The 27909-nt window shown below is 40.2% G+C and overlaps 1 protein-coding gene across 5 annotated transcripts in view; it reads right to left on the bottom strand.

Moving 5' to 3' along the window:
* The window catches only part of Ald1 (fructose-bisphosphate aldolase), a 248565-nt gene that overhangs the window by 22857 nt on the left and 197799 nt on the right, over positions 1-27909 (bottom strand). For all 5 annotated transcript variants that reach the window (XR_010861712.2, XR_010861715.2, XR_010861713.2 and 2 more), the window contains exons 2-3: positions 11831-12025; positions 6282-6477 (exon numbers count right to left, since the gene is read on the bottom strand). Coding sequence is in view for 1 of the 5 variants with exons in the window: in XM_067158889.2 (XP_067014990.1) it covers positions 6282-6477; positions 11831-12013 (379 nt within the window). In the remaining 4 variants the exon portion in view is untranslated. The remainder of the gene's footprint in view (positions 1-6281; positions 6478-11830; positions 12026-27909) is intronic.

Raw genomic sequence — 27909 nt, 5'->3', positions numbered from 1 at the left:
AATAATGACCACCGGTTATTAGTAGCAGATCTGAAAGACAATGTACCAAAGATAATAACCAGGAAATTATCTAAGATTAAGGTGTGGGAACTAAAACAGATTGGAAAAAGGACCGACCCGTATAGAAGAAGTGGCGAGTGGTGAGGTAGAGTGGACAAGATTTAAAAACACCTTGATAAAAGAAGCAATAGAGGTTTGCGGGAAGGTAAGTGCGAGAGCAAGGAAAAAAAGAGACACCCTGGTGGAATGAGAGAGTAAGATCTTCAATAAAGGAAAGGAACATGCCACAAAAAGAATGATACAGAGAGAAATCCAAGCCAGAACAGGTAAGGACGAGGGGAGATCAGAGACCTCGAACAAGTTTACCGGGACAAGAAACTGAGAATTGAAAGAGTAGTAGAAGAGGAGAAGATAAAGTGCTGGCAGAAATTTACTAAAAAACTGAACGAAGACAGCAGAGGCAATATGAAACTATTGTTCAGAGTGATCAAAAACAAAAGGAATTCATTTGAAACCATCAAAGCAATTGAAGATCCTAATGGAAACCTGGCCAGGAAAAAGGACATCAGAAAGGTTCTGAGGAATCATTTTGATCACCTACTGAACAGGACAGAAGCAGATCAGAGAACAAAAGAACCAGCTATTGAAACCTGCACAGAGGTACCTCCCATTACATGGGCAGAATCAGAAACAGCCCTTAAGAATATGCCGCAAGGGAAATCCCCAGGAATCGATGAAGTCAGCACGGACATGATTAAAGCAGCAGGAGTCCAGGGTTTACAGTGGCTACACAGAGTGCTCAATGCAGTTTGGAAAGATGGCGAGATACCTACTGATTGGAGCAAGGGTGTCATTATCCCCCTGTTTAAGAAAGGAAATCGCATGGGCTTAAGATTCTTGAGAAAATCTTAGAGAGCAGATTGCGAGTCATCTTAGAGCCACAGTTTGAAGAGGAACAGTATGGCTTCAGGCCTAACATGTCCACAACAGACCTAATCTTCAGTGTCCGTATGTTAATGGAAAAATATTGGGAAAAGGGCAAAGATCTGTTTATGGTTTTTCTTGACATTGAGAAGACATATGGCAGCATTGCAAGAGAGAAGATATGGGAATGCCTAAGAAAAAGGAATGTGCCAAAGGGACTGGTGAGGAAAGTTCAGATGCTATATGAGAACTGTACCAGCTGTGAGCAATTGGGTGATTGACATTCATCCTGGTTCAAGACCGAAAGTGGAGTCCAGCAAGGCAGTGCACTAACCCCATTATTGTTTATCACCATCATGGATGATACAATGAAGAACATCAAGAAAACCTCTGGTGAACTAAATGCGATGGCCTTTGCTGATGTTATGATCTGGGGAGAAACTAAGGAACAAGTACAGTCGAGACTCAATGAATGGAAGGTTAAGTTCCAGGAGTTCAATCTCAAGATAAGCGAACTCAAAACAGTAGTGATGGCAATAAAGAGAGGGACAACCAGCGAACATCATTCTAGGAAACATCCACTAGAAAGTGTGGAAAGCTTTACATACCTCGGCAGTGTAATATCCCGAGACACACTAGCCATAAAGGAGGTGGCAAATAGAATGTGTAAGAGCTCTCACTTTTACCAGCAAGTACGAACACTTCTCTGGGATCCCGAAGACCAACAAAATCAAAGCTGGTAATGTTCATTCAGTACTTCATACCAATCTTAACCTATGGTATTGAAACCTGCACCCTCACTAAGAAAGACTCGTCAAGGTTGCAGGCGGCATCCGAGATGAAGTTCCTTACATCTAATTTAATTTCACAAATATTGCATTATTCCACCTATTCAATACTTTACATTACTTGCAATGAAAATATTTACATCACAAAGTGTTACCAGAGGCTAGTTTCGACCCTACTTGGGGTCATCATCAGCCTTAATTGAGTACACATTAATTGTCGAGTCCTTGAACAGTATCTTCTTATAAAGTAATAAAACTAGTGTTAAGAGCTACATGTACAGTACAATGACATACATTATGATATATGGATAGATACATGAAGTGGATATTAAAATGTCGTGATACAGTAAAAGTATACAATGTCATTAAAATGTTATATGTACATACGAAGGTTGGAACTTAAATAGTGGCAACCATTTATTTACAACAGATAAAAAACAGTTATATGTTAGCAACCTTTACTGTCTTTCAATGTAGTCACCAGCGTTGTGTATAACCCGTTGCCAGCCTTTAGCAGAGCCTGTTCTGTTGATGGTACAAATGGAGCGGTCTACTGCCTGTCGAATCTCTGCAACCGTTCTGAAGCGAATGCTCACAAATCATCTGGTTTCGATCACTGTCCAGTAACGCGGCAAGAGCATGCAATTCTTCTTCACTCGTAGGACGACCTGCCCGATGAATGTCCGCCACAGTTTGCCGACCATCGTTGAGGCTTTTACCCAATGTGCCACTGTTCTGTAAGGCAACGCAGATTCCCCGCAAGCCTCTTGAAGACCTTGATGACACTGTCGTGCTGTTCGACCTCTGGCACATTCAATCTTGATCCAACTCCGTTGTTCCTGTTTGGAAAACATTGTGACAACGTTACGTTAGACCGCTAGCTCACAAGTGACTGTGTTTCTCTCGCTTGTGCGCACGCAGGCGATGTGGGAAGGGCGAGTCCATTTGCTCTGAGGTAAGGTAGGTATGTAACCAATGTGTGCTATCAGCGACAATATTAGATTCCATTGCATAGCGTCTTCACAGCAGTGTTACCACTATTCAAGTTCCAACCCCCGTATATTGTCGGTAAATTCTGTGAATAGTATTTCAAATGCACTTTGCATCAATTTTATGACAATCCTTGAGAATAATAAATGAACATTAAAATAATTATAAAAGTATGGAATTTCGTTCACAGTCTGAGTACAATAATCAAATTGTTTCTAGTAAGTTCTGTAGTTCAGTTGTACTTGTATCAGTTGAGTGAAATATTTGCGACACTGGCGCAGAGGGTAATATTACTGCTTAAAGTCCAATTGTAATGGAGATTGCAAGGGTTCAGAAATAGATATATTCAGACTGGATATAAACAAATTCTTGAAATGTAATTATTAAATTAATGTAGTAATGGTCCACCTTTCAATACTATAATATGTAATATTCTAAATTCCATTAATTAGGGACTAGTTTCGCCCTGGGCTGGCCATCTTCAGCCTTAATGTAAAACACCTAATAACTAAACAAATGTACATGCACACAATTGACATAAAAACAAATGAAAACAAATATATACAAAGTGACATTACAAACTGGGATGGAATATGAATAAATTTGAAAATGAACTAGGTTCTAACATCTTCGGTATGTTCATCATTGAGAATAATTTCAAGTATTAAGTATTAATTTATATACACAGAACTGTTAGTTCTAATACTGCTGATCATTTCAATAGGAACTGGTAAATGTTGATCCTGTAGTTTGTCATCAAATCTATATGTGTGTGGTTTAATTAACCGCATCTTCATGTGCTGTCCTGACAATGTCCAACAACATTTCAGCAAGATTTAACAAGTACCATGAGAGCATCTCATTTATTATTTTGATTGAAGATGAAACAACATCTAACAGTTACCTGCCAGCTAGTGGTTATTTACAGCAGTGTCCAATGGATTACATATAGCTAACACCACACATATAGATTTGATGACAAACTACAGGATCAACATTTACCAGTTCCTATTGAAATGATCAGCAGTATTAGAACTAACAGTTCTGTGTATATAAATTAATACTTAATACTTGAAATTATTCTCAATGATGAACATACTGAAGATGTTAGAACCTAGTTCATTTTCAAATTTATTCATATTCCATCCCAGTTTTTAATGTCACTTTGTATATATTTGTTTTCATTTGTTTTTATGTCAATTGTGTGCATGTACATTTGTTTAGTTATTAGGTGTTTTACATTAAGGCTGAAGATGGCCAGCCCAGGCCGAAACTAGTCCCTAATTAATGTAATTTAGAATATTACATATTATAGTATTGAAAGGTGGACCATTACTACATTAATTTAATAATTACATTGTACTTGCAGTTCAATACGGATCAGAACCATGAAGTTTATAACCTATGAAAATTCTTGAAAGTCTATAAACCCTGCATATGGTGGAGTGAATGGATGGAGTTCTCAGTCCATAGCGGAAACAAATGGAACCTTGCGTGGCAGTGTGTGGAGCTTGGCTGGTACCAGCTGGTACTTCCATTAAAAAAAAAATCATCACCATCATAGTATGACCTCAGCTACCGTGTACAGACATTTTAATTTAACACCATCTGGCTATCTGCTCGTCAACTTCGACCTTCCATTTTACTCTAGCCCTATTAAATGGCAGAGTAAACTGGATCTCTCTTAGGCGTCTATGGCTGAGGTTTAATTAATTTTGTAGGGTAAATATCAAATGTGTCACCAGATATCCTTTAAATGCAGACACCGTATGACATGGAGCGTGATCAATACCTCAATTATTCCAAGTAAGACACTTCTGGTAATTTTGGTGTAAAGTACTTTGTCTGAATGTGCAACCACAGTCCACAAATTGTACCACCCTAGACCGCAGCCTCCAGTGACTTGGTGGAAGAAAATTGTCATGCTGATACATATTAATGAAGCAGTCTTGCAAAAAAAAAAAATTGCTAGTTTAAAATGTATGGTGCCTAAAATTTTTGTTACAATGAAATGAGTTACATATTTTACAGGCTTCCCTTGAATAGTGACACACTCTCGCTAATTTGTGTAAAATGCTCGTAAAAATTGCTGATGAATAAACTGGACTTACAAAGGCAGATCAAATATGAACAGGAATTTGAATATACCGCTGCTATTAGTAATTATTCTGAGACAGGGCTTTGCCAGAATGTTGGTGGGGGTGTCTGGAGAAAGGGTTTGCGCACACGAACGATGGTGGAGAGATGGGCTGCTTCAGCACGCCATGAGTGAGTAAGAGGTGCACATGTCTGTTGCACAACACATTATTATCAAATTTCACACAAAAGAGGGCACCAAAACTTCTGAAATTTTGAGATGGCTACGCACACAGTTTGGGAAAGAAACACTTTTGCAGACTCAAGTGTATGAGCTAAAAAATTAGTGGCAGGAAGAGAAGCTGTGGAAAATGAACCTCATGAAAGGAGACAGCAGGCAAGTATCACTGCAGACAACATTGTTGTCATTCATGACATTAATGCTGAAGATCGGCGAATACAAATTTCGCAAATCGTTTTAGCCGTAGGAATAAGTTAAGGAAGTGTTCAAATCATCATCCGAGATGAACTTCATTTCAGAAAATTGTCTGCCAGTTGGGTTCCTCGTCTCCGTAACCAGGAAGAAAAAAATTTACAATAGCAAGTTTGTCAGAGACTCATGCGTCTCTGCAAGGAGGAAGGAGAGGATTTCCTGTGTCGTATTGTGACCTGTGATGAAACTGGGGTGCATCATTACACCCCAGAGTCAAAAGAAGCAAGCATGCAGTGGCAGCGAAGAGACGAAGCAGGTCTGGCAAAGCCAAAATACATCCATCTGTTTGAAATGTGCTTGCAACCTTTTTGTGCGACTCCGCGGGCGTTTTGCCAGTGGATTTTCTTCACAAACAAAGGACAATTAATGCAGCCTATTACTGTTGCCTTTTGGATGAAATAAAAGCTGAGTATCGCAAATGATCCGAAACATCATTCTTCTCCATGACAATGTAAGGCCGCATACTACCGTTTTAACACGGGAAAAACTGGAGGAAATTCACTGGGCACCTCTGGAACATTCTCTGTACAGTCCAGATTTATCGCACATTTGTTTGGATCACTCAAACAAGACCTAGGAGGACAAGGGTTTGATGATGAAGCAAGTGTAGAAGAGTTTGTGCACACGTCCCTCTTCTATCAGGATGACATAAAAAACTTACCAATTCAATGGAGAAAATGTGTATCGAAGACACTACAGTATATAGAAAAGTGATCTCTAAATGTGTATTTTTTTGGTTGATACAATAAATTTTTTTTAAATTCCCGTTTATATTTGATGATTCATCATTGCAATAAAATGGGAAGTGCGAGAGTTGACTGCGTTCTATTATTTCTGCCAACAATATATATCTTGTACCCCGATTGAAACTCGGGTTTTTTAGAGAAAAAAATTTTATCTACGGGAGTAAGTGCGGTAGTTTCAACTGATCTGGTATTGTATTTTTGGCAAGGTGGCATCAAGTACTGGGCGGGCGAAGTGGGAAGAGCAGGAATGGTAACGATACTTACCCTGAGTGGTGCATTCATCCTCGGAGCCAAACAAAGGTACAACGCCCTTGTCGACCTTGATGCCGGGGATGATTCCACGCTGTTTCAAATGGTCGACGAAGGGAACTCCGTCATCAGCTTTCTGGTACAGTGTTTCGTGGAACAGGATTACTCCAGAGATGTTCTGACCAAGTACTTCATCAGTGGTGAACAACAGCTGAAATAAAAAGAGCTTGTTTACTGCCAGTAATTCATACCTAGCAGTTCAAGAATTCGAATTATTAGGCAGGTTCTTATCTACATAGATTGTTATTCCAAAGTGTTCTATTATTTGCTGGTGCATGGGTATTTTAAAATGTATTAATCTGCCTGAAACTACAGGTGGTCACACAGATTCAGAATACTAAATATATCATTTAAAAGCCTACAACTGAGGCTGTCCCCACTTCTGGGCATTGACTCTAAGCAGAGTTGTTCTCTGAAGAAACTTCGACTTGTAGCACAGATTTTATGGCTGGTATAACACCAGGCCTTTTAACAGCATTTAAACATGAGGAGCTAGGCAGTATCATGCCAGTGGCTAACGATATGAAGATTGTGCCTTCAATGGAGGCATTCATAATACTGAATCTCTTGCGTGCGCCCTGGTAGGCAATTACTTCCAGGGTCTTTATCTGCTGGATGTCCACCTCCATAGTGTAACTGTCAGCATTATTTGCTGTTGTTCTCGGGGGCGGGGGGGGGGGGGGGTTGATTCCTGGTACTCCTGGAAATTTAAGAATGGCAGGAGGGCTGGTATATAGTTAAGCAGCTCACCTCCATGGGGGATGTGTCTGAAAAGAACTTCACCATCTGAGGATGAGGACACTAGTTTACTTACTATCCCCTGGATCATCTTCTCCCTCAGGTAAACAAGATGACTCCTATCCTGAGGGAGAATGAAGACTGGAGCAGTTAGTACATTGGACTGGAGATGTGTAATGCTCTGCTCCATGGGGTTCTTTCCTGCAGGTGGCCCCAAGAGATTTGTTTGGGCAGCGAGGTGGTGTATGCCTGCACCTCCAACAGTTGTAGCACTGCATGGGAGGTTTTAAGGACGCATAGTTGAAAGGACAACTGGTCAATGGCTCTGAAAGCAGATGAGATAAATGTCCAATACCTGAAGAGGCAGAAGAATAGACATCAAATAGCCTTGTGGTTAGGCTAACATCCAAAGGCTAAGGTTCCTGCAAGAAAAGCTCCAGCAAGTCCGGAGGCTGAAAGGAGGCAGCCCCTCCACCGGACTGGCTCATTGTAGGACTAGTAACCTTCATGAGTAGGGTAGATCATGGGAGATTACTGACAAAAAATGAGGGCTATTGGTCTACACAAAAGAGTGCTGATCTGCATTTAGGGCAGTTGCCCAGGTGGTAGATTCCCTATCTGCTGTTTTCTTAAATGTTTGCAAAGAAATTGGAAATTTATTGAACATCTCCCTTGATAAGTTATTCCAATCCTAACTCTCCTTCCTATAAACAAATATTTGCCCCAATTTGTCCTCTTGAATTCCAACTTTATCTTCATATTGTGATCTTTCCTATTTTTAAAGACACCTTCAAACTTATTCGTCTACTGGTGTCACTCCATGCCATCTCTCCACTGACAGCTCAGAACATACCACTTAGTCGAGCAGCTCGTCTCCTTTCTCCCAAGTCTTCCCAGCCCAAACTCTGCAACATTTTTGTAACATTACTCTTTTGTCGAAAATCACCCAGAACAAATCGAGCTGCTTCTCTTTGGATTTTTTCCAGTTCTTGAATCAAGTAATCCAGGTGAGGGTCCCATACACTGGAACCATACTCGAGTTGGAGTCTTACCAGAACTTATATGCCTCTCCTTTACATCCTTACTACAACCCCTATACGCCCTCATAACCATGTGCAGAGATCTGTACCTTTTATTTACAATCATATTTATGTGATTACCCCAATGAATATCTTTCCTTATATTAACACCTAGATACTTACAATGATCCCCAAAAGGAACTTTCACCCCATCAATGCAGTAATTAAAACTGAGAGGACTTTTCCTATTTGTGAAACTCACAACCTGACTTTTAACCCCTTTTATCATCATACCATTGCCTACTGTCCATCTCACAACATTATCGAGGTCATGCTGCAGTTGTTCACAATCTTGTAACTTATTTATTACTCTGTACAGAATAACATCATCTGCAAAAAGTCTTATCTCTGATTCCACTTCTTTACACATATCATTGATATATATAAGAAAACATAAAGGTCAAATAATACTCCTTGAGGAATTCCCCTCTTAATTACTACAGGGACAGATAAAGCTTCACCTACTCTAATTCTCTGAGATCTATTTTCTAGAAACATAGCCACCCATTCAGTCACTCTTTTGTCAAGTCCAATTGCACTCATTTTTGCCAGTAGTCTCCCATGATCTACCCTATCAAATGCCTTAGATAGGTTAATTGCAATACAGTCCATTTGACTTCCTGAATCCAGGATATCTGTTATATCTTGTTGGAATCCTGCAAGTTGAGCTTCAGTGGAATAACCTTTCCTAAACCCAAACTGCCTTCTATCTAGAAACAGAACTCAGAGAATTAGAGTAGGTGAAGTGTTATTTGATCCTGTAATGATTAAAAGGTCCAACTTGTTGGCTGAATGGTCAGAGTACTGGCATTTGGTTCAGAGGGTCACGGGTTCGATTCCTGGCCGGGGATTTTAACCTTCATTGGTTAATTCCAATCGTCCGGGGGCTGGGTGTTTGTGCTGTCCCTGTAACTCACACACCACACATAAGACTATCCTGCACCACAGTATCATGCAGTTACCTACACATGGCAGATGCCGCCCACCCTCTTTGGAGAGTCTGCCTTACAAGGGCTGCACTTGGCTAGAAATAGCCACACAAAATTATCATTATATGATTAAGAGAGGGCTCCCGTATTATTGGACCTTTATGTTTTATATATATAAATGATATAAGAACTCAAATTACAGATAAGGCTATTTGCAGATGATGATGATGATGATGATGATGATGATGATGATGCTTGTTGTTTAAAGAGGCCTAAGATCTAGATCATCGGCCCCTAATGCTACGAAATGAGATGAAATGTAATGACAATTTAAAAGTTCAACATCATCCACTGACCAGAATATAAAACATGATAATGATGAAGAATGAATGGATTGATATGAATTTAAAACAATCAGTGAATACAACACACAAACTATCATAAACAATAGTATTACTGACCAAGGGACTGCTTCTAAAGCACAATCCTGAGTCGAGGATGCTTCTTGTCTAAAGGGGTCCAAAATCCAGATCAACGGCTCCTCATAATGGTACTTATCGCTAGTAAAGTAGAACCGTGGTATTTGTCATGTTGCGGTAGTAATCAAAAGTAGCGTAGACTCACAGTGTTCCACACATTATGGTCCTACTCACAAGTAATTTACTTTGCCCAGGTAACACAGGCCTGTGGTGTTCCTCACATAATGGTGCCACCATTCGCAACGCAAACCCATGGTGTTCCTCACCTGTTCCCTGCGTGATGGTACTAATCACAAGTAGTTCCATGGTTCTAATACAATCATGTCTTGGTCAGCCCTTTTAGTCACCTCTTATGACAGACAGGGGATACAATGGGTGTATTCTTCGTCTGCATCCCCCACCCACAGGAGGTTATTTGCAGATGATGCTATACTCTACAGAGTAGTAAATGAGTTGGAGGATTGTGAGCAACTGCAGGACAATGTTGTGTGATGGACAGCAGACAATGGTACGATGTTAAATGGGATGAAGAATCAGGTTGTAAATTTCACCAAGAGAAAAAGTTAATTACTGTGTTGATAGGGTAAAAGTACTGTACTTCATGGGGATCATTGTAAGTATCCAGGTGTTAATATAAGTAATGATCCTCCTTAATAAGGCTGTTAAGAAAGGTTACAGATCTGCTCACATTGTTATGAGAGTATTAGGAGTTGTTGTAAGGAAGTAAAGGACAGGGAATATAAGTCTCTGGTAAGACCCCAACTAGAGTATGGCTCCAGTGTATGGGACTACTTGATATTAGAATTGGAAACGATAAAAAAGAAAGCAGCACGATTTGTTCTGGGTGATTTCCAACAAAGGAACAGTGTTATGAAAATGTTGCACAATTTGGACTGGGAAGACCTGGAGTAAGAAGACAAGATGCTGGACTAACTGGTATGTTTCGAGCTGTCAGTGGAGAGATGGCATAGAATGACAGTAGATGAATAAGCTTGAGTGGAGCTTTTCAAAGTAGGAAAGATCATAATATGAAGATGAAGTTGGAATTCAAGAGGACAAAGGTCAATATTCATTTATACGATGAGGAATAAGGAAAATTGAAATAATTTATCTTGAGAAATTTTCAATAAATTTCCAAGTTCTATGAAAACGTTTAAGAATAGGCTGGGTAAACAACTGATAGAAAATCTGGTACCTGAGTGACAGCCCTAAACACAGATTCTTCTTCTTCTTCTTCTTGTTTTATGACCGCATAGGATCACTTTAGGCAGTCCATTGTTCAGGTCTCTTTGAAGGGATTTTTCGGGCTTTGCGGTCCTCCCAGTACTTCTTCACATACTCTGATCTTCGTGCCCTTTCCTCGGTTGAAAATGTGTGTGTTGGTTTATTTCGCGTAAGGGTAAAGCGGAGGTTTGTATTCTGGAGTTTTGCATTAAATTTTATCTTATTTGTGGTTTTTTCTGTTGTAAGACTTATTTCCTTCAGACCCTCTCTTACTTTTCTGATCCAGTTACATCCTGTTGTGGTACTTTTTGAGATGAGATTGTGTTGTACTGATTGTTTCAGAAGTCTCGAATCCTGCATCCTCATGATATGTCCAGTCCGACTCGTTGGCTGAATGGTCAGCGTACTGGCCTTCGGTTCAGAGGGTCCCGGGTTCGATTCCCGGCCGGGTCGGGGATTTTAACCTTCATTGGTTAATTACAATGGCTCGGGGGCTGGGTGTTTGTGCTGTCCCCAACACCCCTGCAACTCACACACCACACGTAACACTATCCTCCACCACAATAACACGCAGTTACCTACACATAGCAAATGCCGCCCACCTTCAACGGAGGGTCTGCCTCACAAGGGCTGCACTCGGCTAGAAATAGCCACACGAAATTATTATATATGTCCAAAGAATCCCATTCTCCTCTTATACTTAGTATCTGTAATAGGTTCTAGCTCTTTGTACACGACTTTGTTAGGTATTATCCGCCGGTGTCCGTTTTTCTAGTATTTTTTGTTGATTTAAATCATTCGGAAACAAGATGAGCTGGGCAGATTCCAAGATGACCCAGCCAAAATAAGCAGAACAGAGTACCTAATATGTTTGGAAGGCCCAACGCCGCGAAAAAGCAGCCTAAGATTAGTGTTAACAGAAGATGGTTCTCCAGTTGCACTTCCTCTTAAAACAATTATCACCATCAACACTGGTGAGATTATTTTATATGCTCAATCCTCACTTTTGAAATAAAGGAACAGTACTAATAAGAACTGTGATTCTCTCAGCGTACCTGCCTGTAGAGGCGGCGATTCTCCTCTGTGTTCTCGACACCGATATCGACGAATCGTTTACCGATGGTTGCGGTGGATTCATCGGCGGCCAGAATACCTTTACCAGGGGCTACGATGGCCTCGGCGATCTTCCGGAGCTCATCCTGCAGGGATGGGGCAGGGTAGCTGAAGTATGTGGTCATAACTGCGGCTATCTGCAACAAAAATTAAAACAAGGCCTATCAACAACTATATACTATCAGGTATTAATATGATGCGCCATACAACAACACGGAAAGAGAAGAAAAGGCGGACTCTTACAATGAGCTCACTAAATAATAATAATAATAATAATAATAATAATAATAATAATAATAATAATAATAATAATAATAATAATAATAATAATAATAATAATAATAATAATAATAATAATTTATTTATTTATTTATTTATTTATTTATTTATTTATTTATTTATTTATTTATTTATTTATTTATTTATTTATTTATTTATTTATTTATTTATTTATTTTACATTTTATGGCCAACACACGACCACTCCAGTGAATTATACAAAGACAATTTAGCTTTTCTATGCTTGCAATATTTCTTCAACCTCTCAGATGCCGACATCCTTTTTCAGTTGAGAACACTACCTTTTGCCCCTTTATTAATTTTGGTTTGTTATCTCACATGTGAATCGTTGACAATCGTAATTTTGTATGTTTTGTTTTTGAGGTCGTTTAGTGTTAGGTATTTGGAGTTAATTAATATCATCTTTAATTATTTCTTCCCCTTTGGGTGGGGGCGGTCATAAGAGGCGACTAAAAGGGATCCCAGGGGCTCTTAACTTGGGAGCGTGTTTTGGCGACCACGGGCCCCTCAACGAAGTCCTGGCATTGCTTCCACTTACTTGTGCCAGGCTCCTCACTTTCAACTATACTATCCGACCTCCCTTGGTCAACTCTTGTTCTTTTCCGACCCCGACGGTATTCGAACACTCGAGGCCCAGGGAGTCTTTCACTTTCCCGCACCGAGCTCGATAGCTGCAGTCGCTTAAGTGCGGCCAGTGTCCAGTATTCGAGAGATAGTAGGTTCGAACCCCACTGTCGGCACCCCTGAAAATGGTTTTCCGTGGTTTCCCATTTTCACACCAGGCAAATGTTGGGGCTTTACCTTAATTAAGGCCACGGCCGCTTCCCTCCCGCTCCTAGCCCTTCCCTGTCCCATCGTCGCCATAAGACCTATCTGTGTCGGTGCGATGTAAAGCAACTAGCAATATATCACTTTCCCGCCCTTCGTAGCCCTTGTCTTCCTTTTGGCCGATACCTTCAGTTTTAGAAGTGTCGGATCCCTGCTATTTTTTCTTTCTGATTAGTGTTATATAGAGGATGGTTGCCTAGTTGTACTTCCTCTTAAAACGAACACCACCACCATCACCACCTTTAATTATTTCTGTGATACATTTAATCCTGGTATTGCTATTCCATAATTTTTCTATTATTTTTCTGCTTATTCTAGTTTCCGGTGTTCTAATAATATGTCAAAAAATGACATGTGCTTCTTTCTAATTGTGCTCAATAATGGTTCGATTTCCTTATAAACTGTGTTATCTGAAGCTATTCTTCAATGGCCATTAACTTGATATTATTTATTTATACACGCAATAATAATAATAATAATAATAATAATAATAATAATAATAATAATAATAATAATAATAATAATAATAATAATAATAATAATAATAATTTAAGTTAAAGACTGTAGCCTAATAATGCCTTTCAGGGTTCAGCCTGCTAGTCTTTATTAATGAACTAAGAGAGTCCATACCCCGCGGCGGATTTATGGCACGGTTGGGAGAGGGGGGGCGGGCGTCCACTGAAACTTTGCAGGGTGCGGGGTGTGGTGGAGGGTTTGTCTGAAGGTTCTAGTTGCACCATTTCTTCCGAAGCTCACGAGCCCTGAGCTTTTTTCTACAGTTTCCTTCAAGGACAGGTTTACTTCAACTTCCTCCATTGTCTTTTCATTTCTCACTCTGTCTTTTCTAGTTTCTTTGAACCAAACTCCTTCAAAACTTCATTCCTGCAGCTTGAAGTTTGTTGTGCAATCTCTTTTGGTGATCGTAAATTATTTATTTTCTTTTTCTGATCATCGTACATGTTTCTAACCCATCAGTTATAGGGAAATGAAGCACGGGACTTTTAATGTAATCTGTTGTTTTTTCTTGGAGGGCGGGCGCGGGGGAGCGGGGGGGGGGGGGTCCTTGGTCTAAAGCGGCACGTGGATAGCGTGTACTCCGTCGAGGTCATAAACAATTGTTAAAATAAACCTATTTATGGGCTATGTATTCTACGTCGCATCGACAGAAACAAGCCTTACCCGACGATGGGAGAGGAATGTGACCGCGACCTTAAATTATATCCCCAGCATTTGCCTGGTGAGAAAAAAGAAAAACACCGAAAATAATCTTCCAAAATGACAAATGCACACATTTATTATTATTCGTATCATTCTATTTATTTATATAACACGCCATGAGTCCCAAGTACAATGTTCACGACAACTCTTACTTAGACTTAAAAAAAAAAAAACTGAATATTCTTAAAATTACTTAAAGTGACACGCGTTATATTAACAAATATGAAGGATAATGTAACTAATATTACAACACGGTTTACAACGTTTATACAATTTTTTTTTCTTCATGTGTTAAATTACGTTGAGAAGTGATGTTACATGACGAAGTGAATGTAGCTTCTGTCATACTAAAAATAACAACGTAGGGATTAATATTAGTGTAAAGTCTCATTGCTCTGTTAACTGGGGAGTTCTTATGAATTTCAGTCTTAGCCTTTGAAAGAAAGGAGAGATTTCTAGGGCGACTTACTTTTTGTGGTGCATAGAAAGCGATTGACTGCAAAATATTTGAGCTACCAATTTTATAATTATTTTTATACAGGAAAGTCAATCTTTTGCAATTTCTTCTGTGGCGCAATCTATTCGTTCATTCAGTATACTTGAATAATGAATGTTCGGTTATTTCCTATGATTCTGTAAGACATGAATTTTAGAAACTTGTTTTGAGCACCCTCGATAAGACTGATGTTCATTGTGGTCATTAGGTTTCAAATAATTGAGCCATACTCAAGTCTGGACCTTAAACATGGGTTAAATAAAGTTAAGAGTGCCTTTGGATGAAATGATAATGAATTCCGTAACTTATAAGAAAGCCTAACATTTTCAAAGCTTTATTCGTGTTTATTTTAATGTGGTCGTTAAATCTTAAATCTTACATCTTCATTGAATGTTCTTCCTAAATCCATTTTCGTCTTGGCACGAGCTAATATGTCAGTATCCACTGCACTTTTGAACATACCGTACAGTACATGAAAAATTGGGCGTATTTTTTCCCGCAGTAATGGAAATGAATACTGAAAGGAACTTAGTATTACAAACACATTTTTCCTTAATAATATGCCTACATATTTAGAAATCATATAAACATATACCATTATATATAATTCATTATTCAAAATGGCGGTGTATCATGGCGACTATTTTGCAGCTTCCCTGATAATATACAAACACATGAATATTTTTCTATGGTTCTTTTTTATTGTGATTAGTAGTGTTATAGCTACAAAATATAACAGAATCAGGGAAGTCCATCAAGTATACATATTTTCATGAAGTTATTTTCAAGTAGTCAATTTTTTTCATTCATTTTCACTTGAATTTTTTAAAAACTTAACCAATGAAGATAGCTCAATAATTCTAATACACCTTCCTCCTCTGCGAAATACATATTCATGCAAAATTTTATCTTAATATCTTAAAAACTTTCAGTTACCAGGGATATGGTTCTGAAAAACAAAATTTACGGGAAACAAGCCACAAACTTACCCATAAAGGGCTTCACGTTCTTTTGTCATAACTCCGAAAGTACTGGAGGTATTAACAAAAATTTGCACTGTTAAGAGAATTTAATTTTAAATGAAAAAAAATTGAAAAATAGCCTTTTTGGTCGGTCAAAGGTGTCGCTCCCGCCTTAATCTTACGTTTCTTCCGAATGAAATGTCATGGCTACAGACTTATCTGGCCTATTCTGTTAGTTCCAGTCTATAAGAGAATCTAAATCGTTCTGAAATTTATGATAGCCAGTAGATATTGTATTTGGGGGAAATTTTTCTTTTTCCCATAAGTAGAACGTTCGACTGAACTTCATCATTGTCATCAAACCGAGAACACCCAGGAAACTCCCACGTCACATCACGATTTTTAACAAATTTACACATCCTCTGGTTTCTTCATTGTTTATCTGGTCTGTACTCGTATAGTCCTGCATATGTTACGACACAGTCGCCTCATCCCCCAGCTTACCCACCCATCCTTTTTATTCTCCTTCACAAGAAACCACGTCTCTCGCACGTGTCAACGACGTAAAGCTTACAAGGTCGCCACGCTTTCCTTAGTAGACTACACACATATGTTATACATCTACTATTTTATGACGAATTATACTATATATTGTAATTCAAAATGTACACAGCCACATAACACACACAGTATCTACGATACCCCACCCAAACAGCAACTAAATTCTAAATTCTAAAATGACTTGGCAACCTTGCACGCTACTAATGAGGGATGTACTGCAACGGTCTTTGTTCACTGTATCTCAAGACGGCTACGGATGGGGTTGGAGAGGTTCTTACGACGTCTTGGAAACAGCTTAACAAATCCAGAACTATAATCCCCGCATATTCATCTTCGTACAGTCATCTCTGCCATGTCCAGTTTTCCCCCTTCAGATTTCCTGATTGCCCATGTCTCCGCCCCGTAGAGTATTGCAGGTCTAACTGCCTTTTTATATGCTATAATAATAAAAATAAAGATAAACGAAAGGTGCTTTTCTATAAATACCAAAATTCATCATTATAACACTGTCGTCAAGCCGGTCTCTCTATGTGTCAGAATGCCTTATCCTTTCTCAGAAATGTGCGCCTCACTAAGTTAGAGCAAAAAGAGAGAAGGATTCTCCATAACATTCTTGGCTCAAACTAAAAAAAGGGATGTACATAAGAAAATACATACAAGAAATCTGCTGTAAGGTAGAGAAGATCACGGACACAAAGCGCAAACGCAGGGCTCGCTTCTACGGCCACCTACTACGGATGGACGACTGTCTATGGACAAAACGCATTTTTAATTGAGGCAAAACCGGAAGCAACAATTTCCTAGTACGTTAACGCCAAGAAGAACCTCGAAGAAATGGGCCTACGACCAGATGACGCACACAAACGAGACCTTGTCAGAACAAGCATCGTGGCTTTTGGGACTTTCGGGGATGTGAAGTGGACAACTGGTGCAGAATGTTTATGAAACTTTTCGTGGTCCCTAGTTGGCGGATTAATAATAATAATAATAATAATAATAATAATAATAATAATAATAATAATAATAATAATAATAATAATAATATCTAATTCAATAGAAACTTCAGTGAAACAACTAAATGTTCTCAGACAACAAGCAGCAAAGGTTGAGCTACATGTGTCTCTTGAGAGAGAGAGAGAGAGAGAGAGAGAGAGAGAGAGAGAGAGAGAGAGAGAGAGAGAGAGAGAGGAAAAAAAACCACAATTCATCACGAATATCGGTGAATCTCCTTGTACGTTGCATCTGGAACAGGGAGAGATCGGGAAAACCAACAGGTTTAAGTACTTGGGAGAATGGTAGGAATCTATCTCACTGAAGGAACAGCTTTGTCAACTCGAGTTAACAGACTTGAAATGGCCCACCAACTGACGAAGAATACCTATAATAAAAAGTGTCTCTCTCGTAATACTAAGATGAAGCACTACCGGACAGTCATCCGCCCTGAAGCCTTAGCCTATAAGCTTCAGAATGTTTAACAGGAAGGGACTTACGGAAAAACTTGAAATCCGGGAAAGAAAGATAATGAGGAAGATACTGGGGCCAGTCAAGGAAGGTGACAGTTATAGAAGACTGTCTTACCAAGAGCTCTACAAGTACTGTGAAAGAATAACGAATGTAGCAAGGAAGAGACGCCTAGAATTCAATGGGCACATCTATAGGATGCATCCGACCAGGTTGACGAACCGGATTCTCAGCTACTGGCAAAATAGGAAGACCAAGTCACCATGGTTGATGGAAGTGGATAAAGATCTACAGGAACTGGGAATAACAGAAGGAAACTTAAAGGATCGGACAACACTCACGAAGATACTCAAACATAAGGAGTTCCAGGACAGACTACCAACGAAGAAGACTGGCGCCCTTTGGACAAAGGAGAGGAAGGAGCAACACAGCCTGAGGATGCGCAACTACTGGGCAAACATCAAAACCCATTCCAAAATGTAATAGTTGGATGTCGTGGTCCTTAGCTGGCCTATACGAAACAAGAAGAAAAAGAATAACACTGTAATAATAATAATAATAATAATAATAATAATAATAATAATAATCGTATGGCCTCAGCTACCGTGTGCAGACATTTCAATTTGACGCCATCAGGCTGTCTGCTCGTCAATTTCGACGTTCCGTTTTACTCTAGGACCACTAGATGGCAGACCGAGTAAACCGAAACTCTCTTGGGCGTCTATGGCTGAGATTTAATGAATTTTGTCGGATAAACACCAAATGTGTCATCTGAGATCTTTGACATGCCGACATCGAACGACATGAAGTGTCGAATGGACTTTTTTCCGCCCTTCAAAAATCCGACTACCTCTGCTGGGTTTGAACCCGCTATCTTGGGATCCGGAGACCGACCCTCTACCACTGATCCACAGAGGCAGCTATAATAATAATAATAATAATAATAATAATAATAATAATAATAATAATAATAGCCGGTGACGCAGTTAGCTAAAGGAAAGGTCGCTGATGGCGACCGTTGGGTTGCGTTTCGAGAGGTTTCTTCCCCCACCACCACCCTCCATGCAGCATGGCCTGGAGTGGAGTGGAGGGGAGGGGTTACTGGAACAGCCCTCCCAACCTCCCCGCCGACTAAATCAATAACCAGCTGGAGCTGCCCGGCCTGGCGCAGTGGAGCGTCCACAACACATCTCTTACAAGTAACTTCTCAATGGACGATCAACAATTGGGGCCTTTTTATAACGTGGTGGGATGTCATATATCGTGGGTCGCGACAGGCAGGCTTTGCCTTAGGGTGTCTGCTCCTATTTTGGTGATATCATTTCAGCTCCGCATTGTTTGTTTAAACTCAGAAATGTTTGAAAATGTATTTCATGAGATGAACAGCATATTTGTAAGCTAAGCAATAATGGGCGTACGCAACTGCTGGTCAGGTGACTAACAAAAGGCAAGGAGCGATTTTGTCGAGATTTCGCGAGGTTAATCTTCTTCAGTAAGTCTGTTCTCAGATAGGTATCAACTGGACGTCCTCATTTTTCTCAGTCCTGGGCATCATCTTTAATATCTTGGTAGCTTCTTCCTTTCTTCACATTTCCTAGTATTCAATATCTCCCCCCCCCCCCCCCACCCGTCTTCCGTGATCCCCGTTGTAGACAATTCGTTCGCGGTGTGTGATCCATGCAAGAGGTTCCTTTCCTATCCTCTGCTATCCTCCTCATTGCACCCTTTTTCAAAGCTTTCCACGAACTCCTCTTCCTTTTTGATAGTTCCCGGTTTAAAACCATACGACATTACACTCCATACGAAACACTTGGCAGACATCTTCGTCAGTTCAGTTGGCGTGGTTCTGGCCGTCAGCAAACCTTTTACCTTTCCAAAATCTATCTTTACCATAAGAAGTCCGCGTCTTACTTCCTCAATACAGCTTCCATTCCAAGTCACCAAACTGCCCAAAAGCTGAAACGACTTAACCTGTACCATCAGCACTCTCTTTAGTTATAAAGTATGCTCCAAAACAAACACTACTAAACATGCTCTGAACATCAAACAGTAATCTACAGAGTGTGACCAGAAACCTGCCAATACACCGGCAATGGGTGGTGCAACATGGAGCTAGAGCCCATAGTGCGAGGGAGTCACTTGCCCTTCTGCAGCAACAATTTGAAGACTGCTTGTATCCCTCCCACTCTCCGATCTCACGTCTACATATGGGGCAAGATAAAAGGATCAGTCTTCCGGGAAAATGACCCATTTAGTCATGTTTCCGAATCCCGAGAGAGGATACAGTAACTTGTGTGAGTATGCGGAAACCTGTGTTCATCATCAATCATCATGGTGAGCAATCTACAATATCGCTATGAACAATGCGTGAGGCTTGAGGGGGTGCACATGTTGAACACTTGCTATACCGACACGTGTTTCAGACGTATCTTGATATTCAGAGTACGTTTGCAATTCCAGTACTTTTGGTTTGCCACATCCTGTAAATTAACGTAGTTTCGTCTTGACGATGTTCAGTTTCATTCCAAACTCATCCCCAGTCTTATAATACCTTCCATCATAACTTGCGGCTCTTCTTCCGTTTCTGCAAACAATGCAATATCATCTGCGTACTTGATATCCTTATTATTTTTGCCCCAATACAAATTATCTTGACTTTTCCAAGGTCTCCTCGATTAAGTTTCCGACATTTGTATTGAAAAGTGTTGGTGACAAACAGCACACCTCTTCCAGTACCAATCTCATCAGCTTCATTACTTGAGCAAGCACTTTTGTCTTCTTCAGAAGTTTTCTGTCCTTCCAATATCTATTTGCAAATTCTCTCTAACCGGCTTTAATTTTCGAGATCTTGGCGTCTAAGTTCTCAACCCCAGTAATAAGTCAGCATCCAGAGAAATGTTCTTGTAGCATAATGGTCAAGAGACTGGTGCCGTAATCTAAGATGCACAACTCGAGGTACCATCGAACTTTCCTTTTTCTTCCTTTCCTTTCCCTCATTGGCATTTCCTAAACATGTATTCGTTCATATTTCTTAACTGTCAGTGGAGTTTTGGCATGGAATGACATAAGTAGAGGAATAAACTTGAGCGGAACTTTTAAAAGTAGGAAAGATCATAGTACGAAGATAAAGTTGGAATTCAAGAGGCCAAACTGGGGCAAACATTAATTTATAGGACGAGGCGTACGAGATTGGAATAAATTATCAAGAGAAATGTTCGATAAATTTCCAAGTTCTTTGAAAACGTTTAAGAAAAAGCTAGGTAAAAAATTGATGGGGAATCTGCCACCTGGGCGACAGCACTAAACGTAGTTCATTGACTGACTGACTTACTTTTGACATAGAATGCGGCTTTTTTCTCTCGGAGGATCTACTTGGTCAAACGCGTCACACGCACATAGTTATCAACAGCCGTATAGCGCATGCGCATATCCTGCCATGATCAGAGTTACCACACACCATTGTTAAGTACAGTGCAGTGATGAGAAAAATTCGTCTATTTAGTAAGTAGATCACATGTTTCGTTTGTGTGTGTCTTTGCATTTTAATCAGTGTTAACCAAATAATACGCTTTTCATGAACACTGTTTAAAATTTACTTCAACTGCATGTTATTTCTCATATGATACGCCTTGAGTAACATGCATCTTTTATTTCACGACTGTATCAGGCCCCTGGTTATCCGTCATGAGCCACCTATCTCCGGAGAGAGAGGTGATTTGTGAACTACCGATACCGCTGCGCTTCATCGCGCTCCTCTGTCGGTATTTAAATGAATTTTGTTCATTAATGATGCTTTAAACATTTTAGGTGTATTTGAGAACTGTTTTTGTATGTGCTATTCATTACGTAGAAAGTGAAATCAGATGGTAGCCTGATACAGTCTTCCAAGAAGATAAAACTCGTCCACACACGACACGTATATATATGCCATGCCTGCGTCATGTTCACGTACTCTAGTGGCCACCAAGGTCTCCTGATCTGTTTCCAATCGAACATATGTGTGTGGCATCAGCTTCGACGTCAACTTCGACTCAATGCCCACCTCCGGGCGTTAGTTATACACCGTCTTGCCTCGGGAGAAGATACAACGGCCGTAGAAGTCCTTCCAAATTGAATCTGCACATGCAAGCAGGACCAAAGGATCTCCAGTTGCCAGCATTTTGGTTGTAAGTAAACTCTTGTTTAAATACACAGTTTCGAGAAGTTCCGATAAGCCGTGATATAATAAACAGACGGACAGAAAGAAAAAGAACTTTCGACTTTAGTATACCAATTCCGAGATTTAAAAAATGAAGTGTACAGACAAAGTTTTATTTAAATAGATGACGAAAGTAACGTTATTTTATGCAGAGATTTAGCCATTTCTCTTGTTAACAGTCGGCAATACTTGCCATTACAAATGCAGTTATTGCCCTCGCCGCCTTGCCGACCTTCTGTTAACTACTTGGCCTATTTTTTCATACAAATTCAGCGGGCAATTTGTATTTACTGTTCATATATCCAGAGTAACAATCAAATAGGCTAGGCTAGATTAGAAGCTATCGCGTGTGTCTGACCTATCACACGCAAGCCTGCGTGTACGTGGAAAAAGAATAGCCTCTATTTTTCTTGGCGCCACACCGACGGGATCACTTTAACTGGACACTGTGGCGTCACATTCCTTCCTCTCACTAATCGTATTTCCCAATCAAAGTCAATGGACTACACAAACCATAAAAGACGCAATATTGTCTCCCTTTTATTTTTCGTATTTTCAGTAGGGAGTTTTAGCCGTTTAAAATTCAAAATTATGCAAGGCTTAAGTCAGGAAATTCCAACGAGATTTTTAAGTGTGACAGGATTTCTACACTTATAAAGTGTTAAGCATATACCAGATTCTGTTGTTGAGGTGGAAAAGATATCATATTATTTAATTTGGAAGAATAGTGAACACAACGGAGATTTACTCTTTTCGGTAACTTTGGACCCAGTACATCATCATCATCATCATCATCATCATCATCATCCGGAGCAGTTTCCAACCATAGGCTGGGTCTGCTAGGAACGTAAGCCTCTCCATCGTTTTGTGCCCATCCACCACTTCTCTTCTCTCACTGTCCCTCGGTCTTCCTCTAGGTCTCCTTCTCTCCAACTCCATTTCTAACATCTTTCTTGGCATCGTCTCTTCTCCCATTCTCTTAACATGTCCATACAATGGCAGCCTTGATTTTTCAATTTTATCCTGTAGGGGTGCTTCATTTACCAATTCCCAAAATTTCTCATTTGTTACTCTGTCCATTCTTGTAAAAACCTACTCGACACCTTTGAACATTTCCACTTTTCTACTTTTATCCCTCTCCTTCATCACCCACGTTTCTGATCCATACGTCAAAACTGGCACAAAATTAGTCTTGTAGATAATTTCTTTACAACTCTGTGGTACATCCCTGTTCCATATCAATCCTCAGTGTGTGACTAAACCAAACAAATTAAGGAGCCTCCTCTGTTACAACATTACAAATTAAAGACAGTTGTTTTTTTCAATGCAGTCGCATGAGTTAACGCGTTGGTCCTCCACGAACATGTGTGAGATCAGTTTGGACGTCATCTTCGACTCAAAGTCCATCTACAGGAGTTACAACAGTTCTACGCCGGATTGCCTCAGGCTGTGAGACTCCTCCTTGGCAAATATATCTTAAGTCCGAAGGATCTCCAGTCGGCAACATTTTGCGACGGGACATGCTCGGTACCAAACCACTGAGCATTTCTCGAGGCAAACTGTCCCACTCCTCGGTGGCAGCATCTCTTGGGGCCTGAATCGTTAGCGGTGAGTGTCGACGGTGCACGATGTGGATCGTCCTCTAGAGTACTCCTACCATCTGTGTGAAGCGACTTCATATGGGTCGCAGAATGTTGTGTTCGTGTAATGCGGTCTTCATGTTTCCTTGAATGTGAACCAGTTGTATACGGCGGCCGAACATGATACCTGCCCAGAGTACCACTGAACCTTCAAGCTGTTGGTAACGTTCTACTGGGAATGATTCATTGTAACGTTCCACTCTTGCCCTCCATATGCGCAGAGAGTTGTAATCGGGGTGTAAACCAATTCACACATCCTCTGTGAACAACGTTCTGGATCACTGATCTCGGGTCCAAGTCCGATGTATTCTAGCCCATCGAAAGTTAGCCGCCTAATTATTTGATATTTTCTTTATTTAATAACGTTCTTCCAGTGAAGGGGAAGTTTTATTCTTTTTGGTATTATTATTATATTAATATTATACATCCGTCACAGGTAATAATAATAATAATAATAATAATAATAATAATAATAATAATGCCGGGCTGAGTGGCTCAGACAGCTGAGGCGCTGGCCTTCTGACCTCAACTTGGCAAGTTCGATCCTGGCTCAGACCGATGGTATTTATAGGTGCTCACGTACGTCAGCCTCGTGTCGGTAGATTTACTAGCAAATAAAGAAATCCTGCAGGATAAATTCCGACATTTCGGCGTCTTCTAAAACCGTAAAAGTAGTTAGTGAGATGAAAATACAAAGAACACTATTACTGTAAAGAATAATAATAATAATATAATCATGCTTCCAGTCTTCAGACACACATCGAAATGCTAGATTCTTGCTACGGCAATGTTTTTTAAATACTCCACAGAGTATAGTGCTATGATCTATCCATGTAATTGATAAACGCGGATGTACTGGTTCAGGATTTGATCACATAACCTCGCGCCTAATGAATACGTAGCCTACAGAGAAATCGACAGACAATTTCCATTATGGCTTTTAGTGCTCGGAGTGTCCGAAGACATGTTCGGCTCGCCTGGCGCGGGACTTTCTATTTGACTCCCATGGGCGACCTGCGCGTCTGGATGTGGGATAATAATAATAATAATAATAATAATAATAATAATAATAATAATAATAATAATAATAATAATAATAATAATAAGGTAAGAAGAGGATGAAACCCAGTGTTGGCACGTGGCCTACTCCTATCAAATAACACCAAGGGGTCTGCATAAGGCTTAATGTCACCATCCGACGGATACATCACCATCAACAGCATTATATGCCCTCACTCGACATGAACCCTGCGGAGAGGTTTCGAATTCAATCCAGGCTTTTGGCACACAATCTAGTGATTACAAATTGTATATCGCCACCTCTCTTACCTAGCGGCCAACATTCTGACGGTGAACATTTTCTCCACCAACGGGATTCGAACCGGCTAAACACGCTGTCAGACCTGGCGGGCTAACGGCCACTGTAGTAACAGTAGGCTATTTTAGTCGATACACATTAAATGAGGCTTGAAACCTTCGTTCAAACTTTCTGTAGCCAGAAGCTCTCATTTCTAGCAATAAAAGTGGATCGGGCGTGGAACTAGCACACACTGCAAACGAGCCCAGCAATAGTAGACCATGTTTCTTTGTGGCGAACCTGTTGCTAGCGCTACGAACACCTGTTACTGCAGGCGGCCATGGAACGTTACTTTTATTGCTATCATACTCATTGCTAATAGAACCAGAGCATGCAATTTGAACCTTTAAATGAGTCGACTAACACTTATCGGTACAGCATATAAACAAGACACGCTAGTGAAGAAAAAAGTAGGCTGGATAATATGGCTGATTTATTGAAAGAAAGTGTGTCATTTGCGGAAGGTCATTCAGATGGATTTCTCATTTTACTATAATCATAACCTCTTTATGCTAGCTGTCTAAAATCAGAGTTCATTTAAAGCACCTAGAACAATAGTTTTTAGGATCCCATGGGACATAGTTTTAAGATCTAATGTGCTTACTGTCCAAATGTTCTCATCTAAGATATTTATATGCAGCTGAAGATGACCACTAAGTGGTCGAAACATGTTCTGTGTGTGCTAATGTCTTTTTAATTTTGCCTAATGCAAAAGACCTTAAGTATCGATTAGGTGGCTTTTCAGATTAATTTGGTGATTAGCAGGGAGGCTTCAGTTAGGTGGAGATGCAATAAGCAGTTTGGTCTTAAAGACAGACTGCGCTGAAAATCTGTACTCTAATCTAATAACTGTATCTTGAAGTAGATATAAAAATTAGCATTTCCAAGACGAAAGCTATGCCAGTTGGGAAGAAATCCAGGGGGACAGTGTCAGATCAGGAGCACAAAACTGAAACAGGTTGATCATTTCAAGTAATGCCCGGCTCCATGACTAAATTGTTATAGCTCACTCCATGTTAAGAAAACAGAGTTGCCATAACGAACGGTTCTGCTCAACACCATCACGGGAAAACGGTGGTACATAAATGTGTGAAATTCAGTATTTAAGTTCAAGACTAAAAAGCGGAAGAAACTAAGCTACAAATTATTTTTAAGAATTAAAGGGGACGGGGGTTTACAGGGGGTATTTTTGCTTTGTACAGCATCAGAGGTAAACAACGGCACATAAAAAACCTCAGCAATGAAGTGTAAGGCAAATTGGGGAAGAAAATAGACAAATAATTTTTATGGCTCGAGAGGTGAGGGATGCATTTGATTGCATTTAATAAATTTCTCCAGACAATAAAGGCTAGAAAACATACGCAACAAATAAATACTGTAGATGACTCTACAAAAGATCACAGTATTAATGTTTAAAGAATCACACACGTATAGTACGCGCACTTTTTCTTGAGCCCTAGTTCCCATTCGTTACTATGGAGATCCGGGCTCAAGATAAAGTGCGCGTATAGTACGCTTATCGCATAACTCTCATTCAACACAAGACAATTACGCACCGATTTAAAGCCTAAAAACACACACACAACAAATAAATACTGCAGATGACTCCAATAGAGAAGTGAGCTGCCGGCGGTCGGTTCATAGAGTGAGAAACTAGATGAGGCTTGTGCCAGAGCAACACAGAAGAAGGGGAACGAAGGAAGCCAACGAAGCGATGGCTGTTCCGCCATTGTGCTTCCTCCCTACAAATGAATTTATGAAAAAGAAAATTTTGTGTAGTTATTTTAATAACTTACGGGCTAAAAATGCCCCATCCTTTTTATCTATCTTTCATAATACATTTTATAGTACAGTATAATATCCCTTAATTTCGAAGAATTACGGGTGTCTCAGAGGGGGTATATTCACTCCTTGTACTTCCATAAGACCAATACTGTTTTCTTAACGTGGAATGAGCTATAGCGTGGTGGCCTTCGGTCCAAAGTGTCCCGGGTTCGATTCCCGGCCAGGTAGGGGATTTTAACCTTCATTGGTTAATTCCGATGGCTCGGAGGCCGGGTGTGTGTGATGTGTTCACCATTAGAATTAATCATCACCACAGATGCGCAGGTCACCTTCAAGACGTCAACTCAAAAGACCTGCACAGGTCTCTTCGGGTCCACACGCCATCATTAGGATGTTTATTCTTCCTCGATGGTAATAAAGCGAAACTGTACGAAAATGTCGCACAGCTAATGTGGTGAGCTCGCAGTTGCTATCAACTCCCGGACGAAACTATCTTTACAGCGGTCTGTTTTCAGACCAACTTCGCTTTACGAGAGTAAATGCTCCGTCCACTCAGAATATCAGGTTCTTAAGTTCGAACTTACATACATGCACGTAAGCGATAATGATTGCTGGGAACAATGGCAGGGGTATAGTCTGAATGAGGAGATAAAGGCTAAGTTAGGAATGAACACTACGGATGAAGCTGAACGCATACTGACATGAGACGAATAGGGAAGGATATATTACTTACGACAGGATCGTCAATCGAGAGCGAAATGCCTTCGGAGCCAGTTTGCTCCCCGCTCTTGAGGAACGAGAGCAGCTTAGCGAGCAAGTAGGGGAAGAAGTAGGGAAGTGCACGACGTAGTACGTACTGCAGGCCAGTTTCGCAAAGGTACAGCGCATCTTTCTGGACAGGTTAGATTGCGACACGATACGCGTGAACTCTTGTGAGGTGACAGTAGTGTCTTCCCGCCTTTATCCTCACACCACACGACGTTCAAGTCTAGTCGGTTAATGTTGCATTTACTATGGAAGAGAGTTCAGCACAGCGTAGGCCATTGACGCCAACAAGTTTCAAACCTTCTTGGGAAGAAGAGTGTTTGATACTTCAAGAAAATAACGGACAAAATGTTTAATGTGTAATAAAATATTGAATCACAGGAAAACAATTCTGCAACGCCGTTATTCCATGTGTTACGCCAACAAGTATGAAAAATATGAAGGCCGGGAA

Source organism: Anabrus simplex, chromosome X, assembly GCF_040414725.1.
Source record: "Anabrus simplex isolate iqAnaSimp1 chromosome X, ASM4041472v1, whole genome shotgun sequence".
Lineage (NCBI taxonomy): Eukaryota > Metazoa > Arthropoda > Insecta > Orthoptera > Tettigoniidae > Anabrus > Anabrus simplex.
The sequence above is the reverse complement of the archived record's forward strand: the minus strand, read 5'-3'. Positions and strand labels throughout refer to the sequence as shown.